The following is an 11,033-nucleotide window of genomic DNA, read 5'->3' on the forward strand; positions in this document are numbered from 1 at the left end:
TTGAATGCCTCATTCTAGGCATGAACCTTACGGGCAGCAGTACCCAGGCCAAGGCCCTCCCTCAGGACAGCCAGCATATGGAGGACACCAGCCGGGCCTGTATCCGCAGCAGACGGTGAGTTGGCGAGCGGCATGCGTCTCTGTGCTTTTCTGTTTAAAATTCAAACTCGTACCACTTCTGGACAGTTTTAGGAAATATAACAAAAATGACGTATAACAATCAGGTTATGTTTGTTTTTTGCCAAAAAATATTCCTAGGATTTTGAAATCAGCAAATTAGAAATAGCTCTTGAAAATATAACATGTCGTAGGAAGTTAAGGACATTTCATCCTTGTAAATAATAAGCCCAAGTTCAAGTATGGTTTAGACATACGTGTGTTCATTTTAGCACAGAAATTTGTCGATATGTTTTAAAGAGGGTAGGTAGGGAAAACAACTTAAAATATTGCATACTAATAGTGAAAGCTGATTTGTTTTTAAGAGTAAGATATTAATGACCGCATATTTTCACTTTATAGGATAGGTGTTAGGTTCATGCTGTTTACACAGCGCTGCAGCTCAGAGATGGTGGTGAAGTCTGTGAGGTAACCTTGCAGTTTTCACGACCAATGCAGAGGATTGCACAACATGCTATGGCTTTTCAGACACAGGAATTTGCTGTTTCTGAGCAACTTTTCAGGTCTAAGACCTCTTGTAAAATAGAAAGGATTTCAAACATTTATTTAATTTTATTGGAGCATGTTTCTACAGTGAATTGTATTATCGAACCAACTGATCTTAAACAGTTTTCAAGTAAAGTGAAAGAACGCTAATTGACATTTGAGCATCTCCCTCCCTCCCTCCCTCTCATCAGGAGCTTCCCACCCTGATCAAGTGCTGGAACCCCCGGCATCCCTGGGGAGGAGTTAGGAGCAGGGCTGCACCAGCCCTGTCCTCAGAGGCTTTCATGGAGAATGTGACCCAGACAAGCTGGAAGTCGGGACGGGGCCATGGAATGTCAGGTGTCAGGGGGCACAGGTCCAGTCTGAAGAGCCAGGTTCTGTGTGGAAGTTTTTCTGTAAAGTTAGGCCCAAGGAATCTGTTTAACCCAGGACCCCTTCGGGCTGGCCCTCAGAGGGCTCAGTCCCTTCCGATGAGGTCTCTCTCTACCTACGGAAGTCACCCTAGTGCATCCCCAAGCCCCTGTTCGGCACTGCCTCTGTGGTGGCCACCAAAACCATACTCTCCCCAAATTGCAGCCCTCGAAAATACCAGGAGAGAAGGCTTTCCCCCCACCCCACCCCCGCAGAAAATTTGAAGGACATGAAAACAAACCGCGGAAGCTCCTTCAGAGTACGTGACATGGTTTATGTAATACTGAATATAGTGCATAAATTGTTAGTCCGTAGATGTTGTGGGAGCTTCCCATATTCATTTTGAAATGAACATTCCACCAGGTAATAACTGTTTTGCATAATTTAAGTGTGTGATTATACCTGTAAAAGCACATCAGTATGATTTGTCTTTATGTGAATTTTCAGAATTATAAGCGCCATATGGATGGCATGTATGGGCCTCCAGCCAAACGCCACGAGGGAGACATGTACAACATGCAGTACGGCAACCAGCAGCAAGAGATGTATAACCAGTACGGAAGTTCCTACTCCGGACCCGACAGGAGGCCCATCCAGGGACAGTACCCGTACCCCTACACCAGAGAGAGGATGCAAGGCCCGGGGCAGATACAGGCGCACGGGATCCCGCCTCAGATGATGGGCGGCCCAATGCAGTCGTCCTCCAGCGAAGGGCCTCAGCAGAGTATGTGGGCGACACGCAACGATATGCCTTATCCCTACCAGAGCAGGCAAGGCCCCGGCGGCCCTGCACAGACACCTCCTTACCCAGGCATGAACCGCACGGACGACATGATGGTACCTGATCAAAGGATAAACCACGAGAGCCAGTGGCCTTCTCACGTCAGCCAGCGTCAGCCTTACATGTCCTCTTCAGCCTCCATGCAGCCCATCACGCGCCCGCCTCAGTCATCCTACCAGACGCCACCGTCGCTGCCAAATCACATCTCCAGGGCGCCCAGCCCCGCCTCCTTCCAGCGCTCCCTGGAGAGCCGCATGTCTCCCAGCAAGTCCCCCTTCCTTCCCTCCATGAAGATGCAGAAGGTCATGCCCACCGTCCCCACGGCCCAGGTCACGGGGCCGGCCCCCCAGCCGCCCCCAGTCAGAAGGGAGATTACCTTTCCTCCTGGCTCTGTGGAAGCATCACAGCCCGTCTTGAAACAAAGGCGGAAGATTACCTCAAAAGACATTGGTAAGCACGCCCAAGGCTCTGCTCCTGAAATGAATTCCTCTTGTGATCTAGAATTTTAACTTTAGGTTGGCTGTAGTTGCTTAATCTCAAAGGGATGCCATTCTGTGACTACAGACTATCAGGACGTGTTTTTGTGCAGGAGCTACAGTTGGAAGCCGCTCGTATGAATTAAGCAGTAGTGCCAGAGAAGAGCGAGAGTTAAAATGGCATTTTTACGTGTGAGTGTTATCTGTGTGAGAGGGTAGAGCTCCAGGTGAGAGACCAGGGATTCCTCGGTGACTGTGGACTGTGTTTTGGGCTTAAAGATTTGATCTTAACCACACACTTAATCTCTGCCATGTGTGCCTAATAGAACAGCTGCCAGGCTGATGAAACACTAGGACGGCCTGAGAAGATTTGACGGCAGGTCACTCTGTAATTTTGGCAACAACATACAGTGAGTTTCCCCAGGAGCTAAACAGAAAACTGACTGTGCTATGTAGATAGATACATGATGCGCAGTATGGAACTTCATATGACATGATACATAGAATTGTTGTAATCCGTGCAGCACTGCTGATAGCAGCCAAGGAACTCTTTCCGTTGAACGCTGATGTCACTTATTCATCCTATTCGGAGTGTTCTGAATACTAAATAGAGATTCGGAGTATCTGGGAGTACCCAGAGTTTTTCTGCATTATATTTGAAGTCCTTTTTAACACAGCAAAAGGAATAATAGGGTTCAGTTGTATAAGAAATTTTTTCCAAAATTCTCAGAATCATTTGGCTTGAAATCATTTGCAGTGATTAGAAAATTAAAGCTATTAAGGATGTTTTCAATCACTGGACATTAAGGATGTATATGGGGGGTGGGGAGTAAGGAGTTCTACATAGAAGGGGTACTGGAGGCGAGAGAGAGATAGACCCTGAGCACCATGTTACGTATGGAAATATATATGTAAAAATATACACATGTATTTGTGTGTTTATGTGTGTGTGTATAGATGTTTAAATAAATATATATATATTTAAATTTTTAAAAAATTTCTTAGTCCATGTTATACCAACCTAGGGAAACTTATGTTCCTTATTTTAAAATGAAAGCTTGCCTTTTCTACTGCAAAAGTATTATGTGCCTATCTTAGAAAATTTGAAAACTAGATGGAATTAAAATAAAGGTGGAAACCCACGACCCCACACAGGAGCTTGCTGTTGGCGTCTGGGCTGGCTGCTGCTGTGGGGAGTTCCGACTGCTGGAACCACGTGCTGCCGCCGGTTTCCTGAGATGGCTTCCCTTGAAATTTCAGGCACATGATGGGCCTCTCCTCCCAGCCCCATCTTTTGACAGATCTTACAGATCTTTTCCTCTTATCGTTCTGGCTCAAGCCAACCTCCTGAAAAGCCTGAAACGTCAAAGTGCTAATACTTAGCAGCACGTTGTGTGGGCAGGAGCTCAGACAGAAGACAGCACGGGAGAATGAAGGCTTTGTATCTGAGAAGGTGCTGTTTGGGAATTAAATTCTGCTTATATTCTGCGTATTCACCAGCCTTCGGAAGACGCCACCTCGAGACACTTGTGAACGGAGCAAAAGAAGACATACAGAAAGGCTCATTCATGCTTACTCACTCCCACCTCTGTTTAACCTGCAAAGCAAAAAGCTCTTCAACCACAGAAGTTTCTTAGTGCAGCTGTCACCTCCACCTAAGAATCTGACCATGTTTAACTGTCCCTCAGAACATTTGTTTAAAATCAGTATTTAACTTAACACTCTGCTTCTTTTTCTTTTGTTATTTTCTATTCTTTCATGCGTAGAGTTAGCATTAATCATATCCTTCTTTTTTCCCCCGTTTTTAGTTACTCCTGAGGCCTGGCGTGTGATGATGTCCCTTAAGTCAGGTCTTCTGGCTGAAAGTACTTGGGCTTTGGACACTATTAATATTCTTCTATATGATGACAGCACTGTCGCTACGTTCAATCTCTCCCAGGTAAGCCAGCACCAATCCAACTGAGGACCAAATTAGAATAAGAAAGTGACGTAGTGCATAATTCTTAAGCTAACGCCTAAGGTAATTAATTAGCACTCACCAGCTGACATTTTTTAATCATTGCAGCTGTTATAAACCAACATCAATCAACGTGTAGTTGTCTGAGAATTTTGTCTGGAATAATAATTTATTTCAGTCTTTAGTATAAATACACACATACCTATGTTTCTCATAAGAAAATAGTGACCTTGTGTGCACACGTGTGTATGTATATGGAATAGACAATGGTGGTAAAATTAAATTGTTGTTTAGGATGAATATTAGCAGGCCAATGGGAATTAATCCAAATGTAACATAAAGTTATGGCTGTAGTCAGTGTTGGATGAGACATTACCATACAGCAGATAGCAGTGAGACATTACTCTATTTTCCAGGGGGACCTAACATCTTTCTTTTATTAAAAAGAAATGTGAAATTTTAAAAGAATTTTTATATTACAGAAAATGTATAGTATTGGGTTGGCCAGAAAGTTCGTTTGGGTTTTGTCTGTTATGGAAACCCGAACGAACTTTTTGGCCAGACCAGTATTACAGAGAAGTCGAGAAAACAGTTTAAGAAACCCCCTTGCGCCCATCATTCTGCTGCAATAGTAATGAGGTCATGGCCAAACTTGTTTCTTTGTCTATTCCCTCCCTTCTCTGCCTCCCTCAAGGCTATTTTGAAGCAGTCATTTACAAGCCTACTACTTTAAAAAAAAAAAAAAAAAAACCCTCCTTTGTTCTGTTCTAGTCTTCAAGTAGCTTCTAGCATAATAGCTAGAAGAGAGCAAGGGAGCAGAGGATTAGGATAAAGGCCCAAGAGTCAGCTGGACTACAGACTTTTTAAGAAACATTTAGAAACAAAAATCAGAAGAGGTTATTTTCCCTTCTGTGTATGAACAACTCTGCTTTTGCCGAAAAAAGCCAAAACACCTAATTGCATTGCTTCTCCTGAACCAGGACCAGAATCTTCCACTTCCTTTCTTCTCTCATTTAAGTCCTCATTAGAGCCCTGAAAGGCAATTCTTCAGCTGATAGCAAGTATATTAATAAGGCCATGAACATTGCACGAAATCCATTTTAACAGAAAATAAGTATTAAAAGAATATATACTACCTTTGCTAGAGGAATAACTTTTCGTCCTTATGCCAGGTGAACTAACTGCCCTTGAGCACACTTTTTCATAACCAGAACTGCGTCAGCAATTTTCCCTCTTCCCTTGCCCTGGGAAGAAACTAAGCTTTAAGTTGGGGGCGGGGTGGGGGTGGGGTGACATCCAAACCTCCACCTGAAAAATTGTGCCTTCATCCCTAAAGGCAAGTACTGTCTGATTGGTCCTTGGGTTTCCTCTTACTTCTTTTCTTTTTTTTTTTTTTTTTTTTTTACGGTACGTGGGCCTCTCACTGTTGTGAGAAAGCTCCCGTTGCGGAGCACAGGCTCTGGATGCACAGGCTCAGCGGCCATGGCTCACGGGCCCAAATTTGAGAAAAGTAGTACTAGGGATTCCTGTATAGCCTTCTCTCAGTGCCCCCAAACGTTAACAAAAGATAGGGGATTTTAAAATTTGGTTTGTATATATTTAGAAACTGTCTTAAAAGTTCTGGATGCTAAGGCTATAGTTGATGTACTTGAACATAAGAGGAAAGGAAAGAAGGTAAAGAAGGTGGTATACCATCACTTGTGCACTGATAAGCCTGACATACAGTGTTTTCAAGGATATGTCTGGCCAAAGCGGACTCTCCCACTGCGCCACCAGGGAAGCCCTCCTCTTACTTCTTAATAATTGTTTCAAACCCACTTTCAGGAAACTTACAGCAGGATATGAAATTATGGTTGATTTCCATAACATCTGTCATTAAGAAATCCTTGTTCCCTTACTTACCCTTTATCATCCCTAAATGCAGAGGCATGGGGTTGAGGGAGAGGATCAGGCCAATTGCTAACCATGGAGTGTGTTGGTTTTCTTGATGTAAACATTTGCTTAAAGAAAACAAAGATGGTTCTCATAGTGGCTTTTGTCTTTCAGCTGGAGTTGTGAATAGCTGAAATATAAAAGTGCATTCTGTGAAACACTCTCATTCATTTATCAGGGACTAAATTGATTTGTGTTTATGAGCTACTACATTGCTGAAATTATCTTCTCCCCCAAATATATGGAGAATGTAAATTAGAATAACCTATGGCACCTAAGATAAAAATAACCGTAAAATCCTAAGAATAATAACCATAAAAATCCAGGCAAGCAAAGTTTCAGGTAAATAAGAGGACAGACTCAGTTTGGGTAAATGAGTCTAGAAAATCCACATTCCCACTCTTCTAGTCATGATTGCATTGTGTCTAAATCAGAAACAAAGGTAAAGAACAGCAGAGCGCTCCCTCACTGGCAGTATCAGAGATGTGAAAATAACAAGTAAGTTTTCATTGTTGATACTGTAAGAAGGTAAACAGCAAGTAAGAAAGATGGTAAACGTTGGTTTGATCAACAATGAAAACTTCAGGAAGATAGTTCTAGCTGACATATGGTTTCTCTTTCCTGGCCTAGCCAAAAAGGAATTAAAACGTGAAAATAATCATAGCAAATGCATTGCTAGCTATCAGGATTTTCACCCACTCAGTCGCACCTGAGGTTATGACATGGTACCTCTTCTCTTTCTCGTCTCTCTAGTTGTCCGGATTTCTCGAACTTTTAGTAGAGTACTTTAGGAAATGCCTGATTGACATTTTTGGGATTCTTATGGAATATGAAGTGGGAGACCCCAGCCAAAAAGCACTTGATCACAATGTGGTAAAGAGAGATGACAGCCAGTCCTTGGCCGACGATTCTGGGAAAGAGGAAGATGCCGAATGTATTGATGAGGAGGAAGACGAGGAGGAAGACGAGGAGGAAGACGGTGGGAAGGCGGAGACTGAGGACAGGAGCAGCACGGCTTTGGCCTCCCCCGATGCCACCGCGGATCCAAAGGAGAAGCCCAGGCAAGCCAGTAAGTTCGACAAGCTGCCAATAAAGATAGTCAAGAAGAACAACCTGTTTGTTGTCGACCGGTCTGACAAGCTGGGCCGTGTTCAGGAGTTCAGCAGTGGACTTCTGCACTGGCAGCTCGGTGGTGGGGACACCACCGAGCACATCCAGACTCACTTTGAGAGCAAGATGGAAATTCCTCCTCGCAGGCGTCCACCTCCCCCTTTAAGCGCCACAGGTAGAAAGAAAGAGCAAGAAGGCAAAGGGGATCCTGAAGAGCAGCAAGAGAAAAGCATCATTGCAACCATTGATGACGTCCTGTCTGCTCGGCCAGGGGCTCTTCCTGAAGACGCAAACCCTGGTACCCAAACCGAAAGCAGTAAGTTTCCCTTTGGAATCCATCAAGCCAAAAGTCACCGCAATATCAAGCTGCTGGAGGACGAGCCGAGGAGCCGGGACGAGGCTCCGCTGTGCACCGTCGCGCACTGGCAGGACTCGCTGGCTAAGCGCTGCATCTGCGTGTCGAATATCGTCCGGAGCTTGTCTTTTGTGCCTGGGAATGACGCTGAAATGTCCAAACATCCAGGCTTGGTGCTGATCCTGGGGAAGCTGATTCTTCTTCACCACGAGCATCCCGAGAGAAAACGAGCGCCGCAGACCTATGAGAAGGAGGAAGACGAGGACAAAGGGGTGGCCTGCAGCAAAGATGAGTGGTGGTGGGACTGCCTCGAGGTCTTAAGGGATAACACGTTGGTCACCTTGGCCAACATTTCTGGGCAGCTAGACTTGTCTGCTTACACGGAAAGCATCTGCTTGCCAATATTGGATGGCTTGCTGCACTGGATGGTGTGCCCGTCAGCAGAGGCACAAGACCCCTTTCCCACTGTGGGACCCAACTCTGTCCTGTCGCCTCAGAGACTTGTGCTGGAGACGCTCTGTAAACTCAGCATCCAGGACAACAATGTGGACCTGATCTTGGCTACGCCTCCGTTTAGTCGTCAGGAGAAATTCTATGCCACGTTAGTTAGGTACGTTGGGGATCGCAAAAACCCAGTCTGTCGAGAAATGTCCATGGCGCTTTTATCGAACCTTGCCCAAGGGGACGCGCTGGCTGCAAGGGCAATAGCTGTGCAGAAAGGAAGCATCGGGAACTTGATAAGCTTCCTAGAGGATGGGGTCACGATGGCCCAGTATCAGCAGAGCCAGCATAACCTCATGCACATGCAGCCCCCACCTCTAGAGCCCCCTAGCGTGGACATGATGTGCAGGGCGGCCAAGGCTCTGCTGGCCATGGCCAGAGTGGACGAGAACCGCTCAGAGTTCCTTCTGCACGAGGGTCGATTGCTGGATATCTCGATATCAGCCGTGCTGAACTCTCTGGTTGCGTCTGTCATCTGTGATGTACTGTTTCAGATTGGGCAGTTATGACATCAGTGAGAAGGCAGCATGTGTGAGTGAAGACTAGAGGCTCCCGTATAACTGGCTGTTTTCTGTTCTTGTTTCTCCAGTGTAGGAAGATGGAAAGAAAATCTTTGCTCCTCTGCCCCATCCACGATTTACCAATTGGGAATTAAAGAGATAATTAATTCGAACAGTTATGAAATTAATATTTGCCATCTGTGTGTATAAGTACATCCTTTTGGGTTTTTTTTTTATTTTGTTGTGTTTTTTTTTAACCAAAGTTGCTGTCTAGTGCATTCAAAGGTCACTTTTTGTTTTTCACCGGTTTTCTTTTTAATGTGCTTTTCCATGTCTTACTGCATTTTTTGGGAAGTGAATTGACTTTAAAGAAAAAAGTTAGGGTAAAAGATGCTAAGATGGGAAAATTTCACCACACTGAGGCAAAAAGGTGAAAATTTATCAATTTCCTAGCTGTGTTATTCTTCAAATAATGAAAAAATAAAAACTGTATCCCATCGCCCAAAGCTCTGTGCAACAGAAACTTCTAGAGATGTAGGTATAGGGGCTCACGGAGGTGTGTCAGTCAGCAGTCAAAGTATGAAATGATACTGGTTTCTCCACAGGAAAATGGTTACATTAGGCTAGGAGCAAAAACCATGTTTCTTTAAGTTAAGATTGAAAACACATACCTGACAACGATCAACAGAAATTGCTTCCTCACCACTACCGTCATGTCTGCTGTCTGTTGTTTGACCTTCCACATGACAGTTCTTCACAATTCCTTTAATCATTTTTTAAATATTTTTTTTACTGCCTATGGGCTGTGATGTATATAGAAGTTGTACATTAAACATACCCTCATTTTTTCTTTTCTTTTTCTTTTCCTTTTTTTTTTTTTTTTTAGTACAGAGTTTTTAGTTTCTTTTTCATGATGTGGTAACTACGAAGTGATGGTAGATTTAAATAATTTTTTATTTTTATTTTATATATTTTTTCATTAGGGCCATATCTCCAAAAAAAAGAAAAAATACAAAAAACAAAAACAAACAAAAAAAAAACAAAAAAAAAAGAGGGTAATGTACAAGTTTCTGTATGTATAAAGTCATGCTCTATTTCGGGAGAGCAGCTGATCACAATTTGCTTCATGAATCAAGGTGTGGAAATGGTTGCATATGGATTGATTTAGACAATGGTTACCAGTACAGACAAAAAGAAAAAAATACAACTAAAAGGAAGAAACACAACTTCAAAGATTTTTCAGTGAAGAGAATCCACATTTGTATTTCAAGATAATGTAGTTTAAAAAAAAAGAAAAAAACTTGATGTAAATTCCTCCTTTTCCTCTGGCTTAATGAATATCATTTATTCAGTATAAAATCTTTATATGTTCCACATGTTAAGAATAAATGTACATTAAATCTTGTTAAGCACTGTGATGGGTGTTCTTGAATACTGTTCTAGTTTCCTTAAAGTGGTTTCATAGTAACCAAGTAACAAGAAATAGGGGAAAAACAGCCGTGTACTAACATAGCCCCTCATTAAGAAACCCTGAGGTCGGGAGGGACCTTTAAGGGTTACCTACTGGAGAGTGGGGAGCAACAGTTTGATTTTCTCAAAGTATTTAGCTAATTAGTCTTTGTTTGAAGCAATCAACTCTAACAACATTGAGGTATGAGAATTTTCAGTGTGCATGGGAGGTGGCTGCCGGCCCTTGAGGTGAGATCCCAGGAGCTCACTGGCCTGCCAGGTTAACACCCTGCCTTTTTCTATCCCCATCTTAATTTCGATCAGAGTTCAATCTATTCCATGTTTCTCTTGTGTGCCTCAAAGTTATTTTGCATTAGTTTACTCCACCGTGTATAATATTTATATTGTGCAATGTTAAAAAGAATATGTTATATTGTATGTGGTGTACATAGTGCAAAGTGATTATTTCTATTTCAGGGCATATTAATATCCTCATATTCCTTCCTACCCGGTGCACAGCAGCTTTTTAATACTTGTCACTTCTAATTTAAACTTTTTCTTCCTGGGTCGTTGACTGCTATTATGTAACAATCAATTTCTTTGAAACGGCTGCAGAGTTCAGCTGTTAGTGGACACCCTTCTGACTCTACCTCTTCGCACCACCTTACAATCTCAGCAGACTCAGAAATTCCAAGTCCATTCGCCAGACCTGTTACCCGGGCGCACATTACTCGCGATAATAACATGGAAGAGTTAGACGAGAGCGCTCAGTTATCATCAGAGTGTGAAACAGGACTCCAGTGTTACAAGAAAACATTTTTTCTGCAAGCATTCTCATCATCTGGCAACTCCCACATTACTTAGTCTTCTTATATAATAAGGCAGCCAAATATATGTT

At 43.1% G+C, this 11,033-nt stretch overlaps 1 protein-coding gene across 1 annotated transcript in view; it reads left to right on the forward strand.

The window, feature by feature from the left end:
* ARID1B (AT-rich interaction domain 1B) overlaps positions 1-8,695 on the forward strand; it is a 420,200-nt gene extending 411,505 nt beyond the window's left edge. The window contains exons 17-20 of the mRNA XM_007451356.1: positions 19-115; positions 1,522-2,305; positions 4,140-4,270; positions 6,974-8,695. Of these exons, the coding sequence (XP_007451418.1) occupies positions 19-115; positions 1,522-2,305; positions 4,140-4,270; positions 6,974-8,695 (2,734 nt within the window). The remainder of the gene's footprint in view (positions 1-18; positions 116-1,521; positions 2,306-4,139; positions 4,271-6,973) is intronic.
* Positions 8,696-11,033: the final 2,338 nt, after the last annotated feature.

Source organism: Lipotes vexillifer, unplaced genomic scaffold, assembly GCF_000442215.2.
Source record: "Lipotes vexillifer unplaced genomic scaffold, Lipotes_vexillifer_v1.1 scaffold935, whole genome shotgun sequence".
Classification (NCBI taxonomy): domain Eukaryota; kingdom Metazoa; phylum Chordata; class Mammalia; order Artiodactyla; family Lipotidae; genus Lipotes; species Lipotes vexillifer.